The 12,905-nt window shown below is 42.0% G+C and overlaps 1 protein-coding gene across 1 annotated transcript in view; it reads right to left on the bottom strand.

The window, feature by feature from the left end:
- STN1 (STN1 subunit of CST complex) overlaps window positions 1-5,937 on the bottom strand; it is a 36,831-nt gene extending 30,894 nt beyond the window's left edge. The window contains exons 1-2 of the mRNA XM_079136345.1: window positions 5,756-5,937; window positions 5,141-5,331 (exon numbers count right to left, since the gene is read on the bottom strand). Coding sequence (XP_078992471.1) covers window positions 5,141-5,273 — 133 coding nt within the window. The 5' untranslated portion in view covers window positions 5,274-5,331; window positions 5,756-5,937. The remainder of the gene's footprint in view (window positions 1-5,140; window positions 5,332-5,755) is intronic.
- Window positions 5,938-12,905: the final 6,968 nt, after the last annotated feature.

The following is a 12,905-nucleotide window of genomic DNA, read 5'->3' as shown; positions in this document are numbered from 1 at the left end:
TGAGTCACCCCCAAAGGAGAGTAACCCCATTCAGAAATATTTGGGTTGATAGAAAATCCATGACATTTTAAGACCTTTAAGGTCTTAAATATTTGGGTTGATAGAAAACCCATGAAATTTTAAGACCTTTAAGATGGGGGAGAGGTGCTCTGCCTACGTTAAAGTGTATGGAAAAGATGGTGAGATGCCTGGACTAGTGACACGAACCAAAGATGTCCCCAAGTTGCCTCTCCTCTGATGTTACAAACTCTGTATCTGGTAACGCTTGATAAAAATCTAAACAGTTCTTTTCTTAAGGACACGGTAGAGTTCTTTGAAAAAGGACAGATGTGGGCCCCATAAACTTTTACTTCATGAACTGACAACTACTTGCCTTTGAGAAGAGATAGTCACTTGAGGATGCAACAAAAAATGTGTCCCCAAGGACTGATGCAAAAAAAAAAGTCATAAAAGCATCACAGAACAATAGACAACAACTGTAGAGGAAAATAACAAATGGTTTGCATTTAAAACTTTGAGAAAATTCACTGAGGAGGAAATACACCGCTTAGAAAGTCAGAAGAAATGTTTCAAAGTATGCGGAAACATGAACCACACAAATAGAGATGCTCAGCCTCTACAAGAAGAGGGCTGAAGATGCAGAAAAATAATTAGAGAACCACTTCCTTCCATCAGAGCAAGAGTTCTCCAGTGAGAAGAGAGCTCAAGGGACCGGATGACAGCCCTCTCAAGTGAGAAAACCCAACGGGCTAAGAAAATAATCACAGCAGACAAATGCTAGCTGACACCAAGTTCATGCCCCAGCCTTTTCCAAGGGCCCCCTTGCTCCTGCTGTTCCATATATAGCCCACAGAGGGTGCGAGAACCTCTGTGGGGATCCCTGGAGCCTCACGCCCCTGACAGGAAGAAGGTCAAGCTGTGAGGACACAGGGACCTGGGGTCACCAGTAGATGTGACTCAGATTCAAACAGTAAACCTGAACACCCATGACCACAGCAAGTTACTTGCCTATTATTTATTTTAAAAAGTATTTTTGATGAATCTATTTTATTGATGTATAATCACTCTTATTGAAATTTGACAGCAATAAAATGACTAAGAAAATATTTTTGAAATATAGATTCATTTAATATAATTCTTATAAATACAACTATCCCTGGGCATCTATGGGGCATCGGTTCTAATTTTCCCTTGCTTTAGCTGGCCAAAAGGAATTCTCTGACCTACTCTGTCCAATAGTGGGACTTAAGAACCTCCTCATTTCAAAGGGGTCCTGCCCCACACCCCAGAGGCAAGAACACTGAATAGAGAGGCCAAGAAAAATCTGAACAGAGAGGCCTTGCTGGATCTCCCCACCCAGTGTCTTAGCATTTCAGCCTATCCTTATTGTCCAATCATATTTCTCCAGTTCCATGCTTCCATAATGCCTGTGCAACAAAGTCTCCAATAAAATGCCATAAGAAGAGGTTTTGAGAGCTTCTAGGCAGCTGAACATGTGGAGATTCCTGCAGGGCAGCAGATCTGGAGAAGGCATGGAAGCTTAGTGTGACTTCTCTCCTAACTTGATTATGCATTTCTTCATCTCTATCCTTTGTAATGTTCTTCACAATAACCCAGTAAATAAAAATAAGTGTTTCCCTGAGTTCTATGAGCTGTTCAAGCAAATTAGTTGAACCTGAAGAAGAGGTTGTGGGAACCCTAATTTATAGCAGTTGGTCAGAAGAACAGGTAAAAACAACCCAAGGCTTGCAAATGGCATCAGAAGTTGTACCAGGGACAGAATCCTGAACCTGTGGGATCTGACACTATCTCCCAGTAGATAATATCAAAACTTAATTGGACTAGAGGATGCCCAGCTGGTTCCATGGCAGAACCTACTGCTTGCTTTCTGATGGAGAGAAAAACCTCACATCTTTCGGGGTCTGAGAAATCTTTGGTGTTGTGTGTGATGTAAGAGCAAGAGGAAAAACAAAGGTGTTATTTATCCAATCATTGAAGTTTGACATTACAGAGACATTTAAAACAAAGACCATTTTCACATGTTATGAGATGTTATTTTAAATTAATTGATCGGTTTAAAAAAAAATGCTGAAACTCCCCCAAACCTACACATTACCACCACCATAGTAAAACTTCACAATATTTTTATAGGTTCAACCCTAAATTCACAGATTTAAGGAGAGGATATTTTGCAATCATTACGCAATGCAATTCTAACACTAAATCCCCAGCCAGGTTAAATTTCACAGGTTTAGGACACAATCACCTATAAGACTGACCTCACTTCAGGAACTAGCCCCAAGTTTTGTGGGGATCCTCTGGCCACCTGCACTTCTGGCCAACTGGCTATAAATCTAGGGATCCCCATTAATCCCTTAGGTTTGGTAATTTGCTAGAACTCAGAAAGGTGTTCCACTTAGGAGTACAGTTTCATAATAAGGAATACGAATCAGCACCAGCTAAAGGAAGAGATGGCAAAGGGCAAGGATGAGGAGGTCCAAATGTGAAACTTCTGCATCCCCGGTACACATCATCCTCTGACACATCAATACAAGATCACTAACCAAGAAAGCTCAGCCAAGCCTCAAGCATCCAGAATTTTTACTGGGGTTTCATAATAGCAGGCATGATTGATTCATCAGACATATGACTGAACTTGACCTCCAAGGGGTCAGGCTGATGGACCTGACTCCAAACCCCAAACCTCTAGTAGTAAGGATGCTCTTTTGGATTTGGACAGCCCCCATCCTGAAACTATAAGCCCGGTATAAAGCATCTTATTAACATAAACAGGTGTGGTCCAAGGGGCTACCATCAATAACAAAGACAATCACTCTGGCAAGTCCAAGGATATAAAGGTCACCTCTCAGGATCAAGGATAAAGGTCAGCCACATTCTTTATTACAGAACACATTTGATTCATGTTTTGTCATTTTTTGGTTAACTTTAGTTATTTTGTTTAAGATATTCTCTGCTGTTGAAACATTTCTAAACTTTATGAAGTCTCAAGTTCTTTCTTTCTTTTCCTTTTTTTTTTTTTTCTGGTACCAGCACCACAAAAACAAAACAAAAACACTCTTACCAACAATAGAGCAAAGATCAGTACTAATATTTTATTGGTCTGGTTTTTTTTTGTTTTGTTTTGTTTTGTTTTGTTTGGGTAGTGCTGGGGATTGAACCAAGAGTCTTGTACATGCGAGGCAAGCACTCTACCAACTGAACTATATCTCCAGTTCTTGGTTTGTTTTTAATACATCATAATGTTCTTTGTCCACAGGATAAGTGAAGCCTCTACAATATCCCTGATACTTGCTTGCTCACTCACAGATCTATTAAGCAAGGCTGGCATTTGGTGTGAGTGAATTTCTTCCTTTAGAGATGAGTTACAAAGAATACTAGATTGTTCTGGAAAGTGGAACACTACAGGGGAGCCTGGATATCTTCCAAGGAATAAAACCAGACCATGTCCAACAATAATCAGGAAATAAAGGTGTGATGAAAAATTTGTACAAAAGGCTTCAATATTAAAGCCATTCAGATATTTGTACAAAAGGCTTCAGTATTAAGGCCATTCAGATATTTGTAACTGGAATCACATAAAAGTTCATCTACTTAAACTTGTGGACTCTCAAGATCACTGACCACTTCTGGCACACAGCTTGCTAACTCAAAAAGCCCTTGATTGGAAAGCTTCAATCAAAATAGCAAAAAGAGTATAACGGAATTTCTCATATTGCTGCTGAAAGCTTGGTCATTGTTCCTGATGCCGATCCACGGTTTTGAGAAAAAGGAAAAAGAAGATTTATTGTTTTACTAGCAAAGGAGAAAGGGATTCCTGTCCCAAAGGCTATGATTCTGCCCATCAGCAGGAACTTTTAAAGAGGAGATTCAAAGTCTATATTCCACGTGTTCTCTGTTGGATTTGTAGTTTTCTTGTTAATTTGGGAGATAGTCAATTCTGAGATCTTTTGGTACCATCCCCCAAGTCTGGATTACCTCCATTCCTATGGTGGGTGTGTACTCAAGGACAGAAAAAATCTGCCTAAAATGGGGAAGAAAGGTAATCCAGTTTCCCCTGAGATTAGGAAGTGGGAGAGATTAGGGAGGAGCAGGGAGAAAGCAAGAGAAAGAAATGTGTCTATTTTAAAAATAAGTTGGTGGCTGGGGTTGTGGTTCAGTGATAGAGAACTTGCCTAGCACGTGTGAGGCACTGGTTTCGATCCTCAGCACCACTTAAAAATAAATAAATGATTAAAATAATAATAAAATTTAAAAAATAAAAATAAGTTGCAGTGGCAAAGCAGCAAGGGCTATGATAAAATGAACCACTGTTACAATATAGCACAGTAAATGTGAACATGCATCCACAGCTACTCCAGTTACTCAAATCTACCCCAAACTCTATTTGCTGTACTTTTAGGTATGATAAACCTATCTGTAGTAGCCATTACTCTACCAAATTTTACTTTATTTTGTGGTACTGAAGATTGAACCCAGTGCTGGGCCTTATTTTGTGCCAGGGGCTCACTAAATTGCCTAGGCTGACCTTGAACTTGCAATCCTTCTGCCTCACCCTCCCAAGTTGCTGGTATTCCAAGAATGTACCACAGCCCCTAGCCTAACAATTTTTATTTATCTTTATATGTGCAATTTGTTGTTTCAATTGCCCCTACATGCAAGGTACTGCTTAAGGCACTGTGATTATATAAGTGAACAATACAGATGATGTCCTTCCCCCATGGAGTTTATATTGATTAATTCAAAACAAAGCAAACCCCCACAAGACCAATTCATGGTTAATGCCCATTTTCACAAAGAAATCTAAGCTTTACAGAAGGTGAGGCCTAGGAATGCCTGGTTGGGTGATCTTTCCACCCAGAGCAGACCCAAAGAAAGAGCATTTTTAAATATGAAAGACTTTAAACATAGGCAAAAAGCTTCCTTAGTACAAAGGTAACTCCCCCAAGCCATCTATTTTTTTTTTTAAATTAAGACTGCTTTGACTCATTCCAAGGTCCAGACAAGATCATGTTCAAAAGGGAGGTTCTCTTTAAAGCGCCTAAGCCCTTGCTTTCTGCAGATTTGGGGAAAGAGGATGCGGACGCAACACATGGACCCATCTGGCTGACCAGTCACATACCTGGCACTTGGCGGGATTCCTTCATGCCCAGGATATCCCTGATGTAGAGTTTTGCAAAGGCTAGAAATACAGGATCCAAACCCCACAAAAGGGATGGCGTCTCCTCTTCACACTTGTTGGACTCAGACTGCATCGAGGCCCGGCTGTGGCATTCAGCTAAATCTGAAAGACTGTCTCACTGAGTCAAGGATCTATGAGACAGAAATATCAGGATGCAGGGCATTTAATGTAGGCGAAATTGGCTTGGCCTGGAAGCTGCTCCCAGGAGGCATTCAGAACTCTGGGAGGGGTGCGGGGTGCTGTCAAACTCTATGCCAACGGCTGTGGAAAGATGCATTCCTCTGTGAGAACCCTTTCCCAAAGTACCAACTTGGAAAGGGCTAAACAACTACTTTTCACTTTGGGGAGAACCCCACACACACAGGCGTATCCTGAAACCGCTTTAATGGTGGATCCCAGCGAACAACCGGAGCCCTTGGGACCACGCACGTGTTGGGACTCAGTAGTTACACGTATCTGTCGCTTTGCCTCTGAACCTTTCGCTGTTCGGGATGAAATAAGAAAAGAAAGGAGGAAACAAAAACATGGACCCATTCGCGGTCACTCCGGCCGCACCCGCTTGGCCACAAGCAGCTCCCAGCAGCGCTGAGGCCTGGCCCTTCCGGTGATCGGAACCGCAAGCGGCCACAGTCCCCGCCCGCCGCAGGAGCGGTTGGCAGAGGTCGCTCCTGGAGTTCCGGCAGAGGCAGACACAGTCTCCTGCTAGGGCGAACCTAGTCAGCCGGTCTGCGCACTTCCTTCCTGCAGCCCAGTGCCGCCGCGGCCCCGCCCCGTGCCGCCACGGCCCCGCCCCGCTCGCTGCGGCCCCGCCCCACGCCCTCCTCCAGGCGGGGGCGGAGCTGTGACGTCGGCTGCCCCAGGCAGACCTCAAGCCCCTCCCACCGCCCGGCCTCCTGCCGGGGGCGGGGAGCAAATCGCCGAGGCTTTCGAGTGGTTCCCGAATTTCTTGTAGTCCAAACCGGCCTTTTCAAATCACTCTTCACCCCACCGCCCGCTGCTGGCGCGACCCTGAATCAGAATCTCCAAGAGATTTTGTAAGGATCAGGCTTTTTTTTGGTTCCCGTTAGAGTAAACGAACAACAAAGTAAAGCAGTGCCAAGAAGCAGGATTGCGCGTGGCTTCTTTGTTAGCTTGCGGTACTGGGGTTTGAATCTAGGGCCTCATGCATACGAGGCAAGTGCCCTACTATGAGTTACATCCCCAACGACATTATGGCATATTTTAAAGGTTCATTCACAGCTGACACTTGATATTCTCTCCCCCTCTCTCTCTCTCTCTCTCTCTCTCTCTCTCTCTCTCTCTCTCTCTCTCTCTCTCTCTCTCTCTCTCGTACACTTTGGGACCAACGGTCTCACTTGGAGATAATGTCAGTATCTAAATTTGAGCCCTTGAGTGAATACCAGGCCTCCTCTGCTGAAAACAGCCCTGGAAGATCATGAAGGTACATTTTGTCTCCTTTCCTCCTACCTAGTCTACAGTCTGGAATGTTGTACATTTAAGAACTTTGAAAAGCTGGCATTTGATGCCAGCCTGTTGGTAACTTGTCCTCTTGCTAATTTAAAGTGAGAAAAGATAGCCACGTTCCACTTTCATAAGTAATGAAGCTACATCATAACATGACTAGAGATGGCAAGAGTTCTTCCCAATTTACAGGGACTCTGTAACATGGCATGAATGGACAGCTCGACCCAGCAGACCAGTCCCCAAGGGGGCAGGTAGTGACCAAAGAGATAATTGCTAAACTATTTATCAGAAAAGGAACTTCAAGTAACTGGAATGGAAAATGTGTCATTAGAACCATGGCATTCAATTACCTCCCTGGCACTGACTAAGCTGCAAATAGAGGCTTTGGTAAAATACAGCATGACCCAGGTTCTACTGCAATGAACAGTTGGGCCTGTGGAGTTTAAGATCAAATTAAGAGAAAACACCCTCTCTCATAGAAAGGACACTCTCCCCAAAGAAACACACCCAGTAGGACAGGAATTCCCAGCTCACCTGTCAGGTGGGAAGAGACAGGTTGGGTGACATTTTCCTGAATGCACGCATCTGCTCCAGGGTGGAACCCAAGAAGAAAATCACTCTTAGGTGTACTCAGAGCCTGAGATGATTTCAGAAATGACTCTCATGGCTCTCAGGGGTAGAGTGCTAGAGATAAGAGTCCTTGGAGACTCTAAGCCTTGGGCAGGGCCATACCCAGGTTGTTTAAACACAGCGGACTGCCCCGTGTCATCTTTTATAATTAAGGGAGGACTCCTTTGAGTCCAGTGGGCTTCTGAAGCAGCAGGTTATAACTGAAACCTACAGTGCGGGTGGAAGAGAATTTCCAGGTTGCAGAAACATCTAGAGGAGTCTGGGAGGATCCTTGTCCCTTCAGTCTCCAACACTGTAGATTCCAGCTTTCTGAAGCTACTGCCTGTACTTTGTGTGAAGGTGGTCCTGAGATCTTTATCAACACTCAAGGGCTTCTGCTTGAAACTCCATACACTGCAAAACAGACATTTCCAAACCCAACAGCTAACACTTAATACTAGGAATCCTTTCTTATGGGTTCTTAGTGTGGTGGGAAATAACTTGTTTTATAGTCATTTTTGACAGAATAGACAATCCTTTCTAGAACATTAAGATTTTAGCAAATTCTGGAAGATGTGGGAGTTGAACTGCGTATCTCAATCTCAAAGCTTAAATTATCTTGTAAATATTTTTGACATCTTTACAGGTAGAATGGAATTAGTCCACTTGAAAGTTGGATTCAATTTTTTTGTTCAAAGTTTACAATTGACAAATATTCTCTCTTTAACCAAACTTTAATCAGAATCCTTTGAGCCCTCTTTTGAACTAGGCCTCCACCTTGGCCTACAAAGATCTGAACAAACACTAACAACTCGAGGACACATTCTAGTCCCTCTTAAAATGCCTGCCTGAGAAAACCCAAGGCTGGCAAAAGAATTACAGCTCGTTCCAGCCCACACTTGAAGATAAGTTCCCTATCTCCCCGTGCCTGTGGGAGGGTAGGAACCCAACTTCCATGGGTGCGTAGCAAACCTAGATGGATTTCACATGGACCACCCCTTCTTTCTGCTTTTGGTAATAAATTTTTCAATTCCCTGCCTCTTGTCAAGCCCTTACTGTTCATCTCCCCCTACTCCCTCATTTTCTCTTTAACAAAAGGCCCATTTCTCTAGAAGTCTGAATGAACTCAGTTCTTTACCCTACTGTCTGTAGATACTAAATAAAATCAGTTTTTATTGCTTTAAATAACGTCTGGCTGTGTTTATCTTTGATGTAATAAAGACAACTTGACATTCTTATTATATTATCTCCCTGGAGGGACCTTCAGTAGCAGCATACCTTGAGCTCTCTGTGTGCTTTGGCACTGGACTATGGGATTATGGGGAATCACTAATTATGTCACTGAGACAAAAAGAGTAATGTGTGTGGTATGTTAAGTAACAAAGCCAAGAGGCTAACTTGTGACTTAACACTGAGTGTGTTGCCTGGCTTATAATTATTTTATGAGTTTTGGGAGATAAATGGAGAGGGTCTTATTAAATAAAATGATATAGTATTGTGTATGTTGGAATAAAGCAAGCAAGTGCTCAACATATACCATCTTTTTTTTTTTTTTGGTACTGGGGTACTGGTGATTGAACCCAGGGTTGCTTACTCACTGAGCCTCATCCCCTGCCCTTTTTTTCTTTTTATTTTCTGTAGCGACAGGGACTTGCTGAGTTGCTTAGGGCCCCGTGAAGTTGCGCAGGCTGGCTTTCAGGCTGGCAGGATCCTCCTGCCTCAGCTGCCTGAGCAGCTGGGATTACAGGCATGTGCCACCGGGCCTGGCAACATATACCATCTATTATTTGTTTTCACTATGGAGCTGCAATTTAAGCTGGGTTTTGAAAAGCTGGCAGAGCTGTTCATCCATTTATTCATTAACCATAGTCTTAAAGCCCTGGTCAAGTACCATCAACCAGAAGTGGAGATCAGGAGGCAAGACCAGGTGGGGGGTTTCCAGCCCTCCTGGAACTCACATTTTGATGGGGGGAAAAGGAAGGGCAGTGAACAAATAAATAAATAAAATAAATACAGACTGTTCTCAGTGCTTTGAAGAAAGTAAGAAGTGTATTAGGCTTGCTCCTAATGGGGTGTGGGGTCTACATCAGTTGAGATGAAGTGACATTCAGGCTGAGACCTGCAGGATATAAAGTAGCCAGGCTCAAAAAGTGATAATGAAGGAGCATTCCATTCAGCAGGTAAAGTCAGGCAAATGTCTGGAAGTAGAAAAGTACTTCCTTGTTCAAGGAATAGGAGAGAGTGTGGGGGAGACTGGCTGTCCATATAATTGAAGAGACAGGCAGAAGGCAAATCTAAAAGCCCTGTTAGGCCACAGCAGGTTGGAATTTCATTCTCAGTCTCTCTGTCTGTATAAATGGGATAATATTATGGTGGGGCAGAAACAGTGCAAAGGCAGCAGGATGAGCCAGGCCTATGTGTGGGCAAGCCAACATGGCAACCTGACTGGAGAGGGAGCCGCAGTGGAAGTCATAGGAGCCCAGGATTTAAGCTAGATTTGGAAGGGCTTGAGTGAGCTGCTACTTTTATTCTCTAAAAACAATGGAGTGGTGTTGATTATTGATCAGAGGAATGATTTAATGAATTAAAAAATTGTCAGGATACCTTCCACCTCTGATATAGAGTGATGGGAGTACAGAAATATGTAAGAAGTGTTCTCTACCCATTTACTGAATCTGTCCTAAAAATTGTGTCTCAGGGATGTTCACCAGTTGAAGGAACTAGGATAAGAAAATATTTTGGGGCCTCTTGTAGTGGCCCTGATCTACAGGTTAAGATCCCCTTAACAATCTTGCTCAAAATCCCGTAATGTTTCTCCCCCTTGGCACATAAATAAGCTCTCCTGCTCTTTTAAAGTGTCATCCAACTTAAAACAAATAGCACTCTACCAACTGAGCTATATCCCCAGCCCTCTGAAGTCTCCACCCTTTAAGTACTTCCTCTGGCTTATTTTCCTGCCCTCCTTTTCAAAGCTAAGCACCTGGGAAGAGTCTAGGCGTTCCCCACCCACATTTCCTTGTGGTGGTTCTCCAATTCAACCCGCCATAATCTGACTCACCTTCAGCCTCGCCCTAATCCACCTTTTCACTGAAATTGTTCTCCCAAGTTCATAATTACTTTCAAATTATCAAATGTGATCCATATTCTCCTTATTATTTCTGATCTTTTTTTTTGTTGTTGTTTTTCTAGCATTTAATGTTGAGTGGATCATATTCTCTCCCTACCCCACCTTGGCTTCCTGAGAGCATCCTTTCTGGTATCCTTTCTGCTTCTTCCTTCCCTCTCTTTCTTCCTTCTTCCTGTTCATTTATCTCTTACAGGTTGAAGTTCCAAGGATCCCACCTCTGCTCATTTTCCTCCCGCCTCACCCTGTGCCTTCTCTCTGAATGCCCCATTCAATCCCATGTCTTCAACTGAAGCAATATTCCAGTGACTCTCAACTTTTCACATTTAGCCCAGAGTTCTTCCTGAACCCTGCATCTGAATTTCTAACTGGACTCCCCTGGGTCTCCAAACTAGACCTCTTCCCCCGTTTTACCCTTCTCTTCCCTGTCAGGATGAACAGCACCATCACCTGCCAATTGTCAAGGTCAGAAAACTGGAAGGTTTCAAGGACACACTGCTCTCTATCACCCTGAGATGCAAATAGTCATGAACCTGTCAATTCTGCTTTCTAAATATATTCTCTCCTTTAGCCCCTCCTCCCCATTCCTGCTGCTATAGTCTTAGTCAGACTTTCACAATTACTACCTGGATTGCTGACAATGACTTTGCAACTAGTTCCTCTACCTCAACCTGGCCTCCCTCCAGTTCATCATCTACACCTCTGCCAGGATGATCTTTATGAAATGCAAATTGGACAGTGTTACTCCCTTGTCTAAAATCTGATGGCTTTATGTAGAAGGCAGAGTAAAGTTCAAATTCCTTAGCATCTTATACCAGGTTCCTCTTGGCCTGGTCAAAATGTACATTTCCAGGCTCATTTTCCACTACCCCTATAGCTACTTGACATTCCAAGCCAGCATCTCCCAGGAGTCCTTCTTTAAGATATTGAAGAAAGTCTGGCTGAATAAGTTTGGATTTAAATCCAACAAGTGGGGAAAGACAGTAGAATGAATTGGATGTAACTTTTCCTATGTTCATATATGAATACACAACCAGTATAACTCCACATCATTTTCAACCACAAAAATGGGGTGTTATACTCCATCTATATATAATATGTCAAAATACATTCTACTGTCATGTATAACTAAGAAGAACAGATAAAAAATTTTAAATTAATCCAATAAATAAATTTAAACACAGTAATGCATATTTGAATATCTAAGACAGAAACAGAGTGGAAAAAGGTTTGAGCAACAAACTAACGTTTCAAGGAAGTTAGTTTGGGAAACACAAATGAAGATATTTGGAACAACTTACAGTAACTAGAATATGCTAGGTTGTCTTTTACTTCTCCTTTTCTGACTGGGATGCCACTCACTTACTAGTTACAAAAAAATGACTCTTCTATATGTGCTGGAAATGCAGAAAAAAGTGCTATGTACTGGTCATATGGAAGGAAAGAGGCTCTGGAGGAGCCAACAAATAAACACATGGTCACAGTGTGTCATGATGAATGCCGTTTAATTGGGCAGCATAGGGTGGGAGACCTGAGTTGAAGTGATCAGCAGACAATAACTTTGCCCTCTCCTTCTTCACCCAAGTTATCCCTAAGGTACCTGTCAGTTTCACTTCATGTATTTTGAGCTTAGCTGTTAAGTTCACACATGTTTTTAATTGTTGTCTCTTCCTGAAGTTTTGACTGTTAGCATTATGAATATTTCTTGTCTTAAGGTCTATTTTTCCTGATATTGTTATAATTACTCCAGTTCTCTAACGGCTACTGTTTGTATGATATATCTTTTTCCATCCTTTTAATTTCAATCTATTTGTGTCTGAATCTAAGCCTCTTATAGATGACATATATAGACATACATAGATTTATTACCCTTTACTGTGCTTTGAAGGCATTGTAAATTTTACAAACTGAAGATATTTTTAATTAGCTGGGTGTGGTGGTGCACAACTGTAATTCCAGCAGCTCAGGAGGCTGAGGCAGAAGGATTGCAAGTTCAAAACCAGCCTTAGCAACTTATCAAAGTCCTAAGCAACTTAATGAGAACCTGTCTCTAAATAAAACTAAAAGGGGCTGGGGATGTGGTTAAGTACTCCTGGGTTCAATATCCAGTACAAAAAAAAAGTATTTTAAATTAAAATATGCACATTTTTTTAGACATAATGCTGTTGTATATTTAATAGACTAAAGTATCATATGAACATGACTTTTTTTATACACTGGGAAATCAAAACATTTTATGTAACTCTATTTTGATATTTGCTTTATTGTGGTAGTCTGGAACTTGCATTATCACTGGAGTATACCTGTAGTAGAATCTTCCCTTTTTATGTAGCCTAATAATCTCTGCCTTTTGATTGGGGTATTTAGGCTATTCATACTTAATGTAATTTTTGATGTAGTCAGATTAATGTTTGCCATTTTTATATTTGTTTTCTACATGTCAACAGTATTTTTCAAAAAATTTTAAAAAACAGTATTTTTCATTCCTCCTGAACTACTTCATTTTGT

The sequence above is a fragment of the Sciurus vulgaris genome (assembly GCF_902686455.1).
Source record: "Sciurus vulgaris genome assembly, chromosome: 4".
NCBI lineage: Eukaryota > Metazoa > Chordata > Mammalia > Rodentia > Sciuridae > Sciurus > Sciurus vulgaris.
Note: the sequence above shows the minus strand (reverse complement) of the source record. Positions and strands in the feature narration are given on the sequence as shown.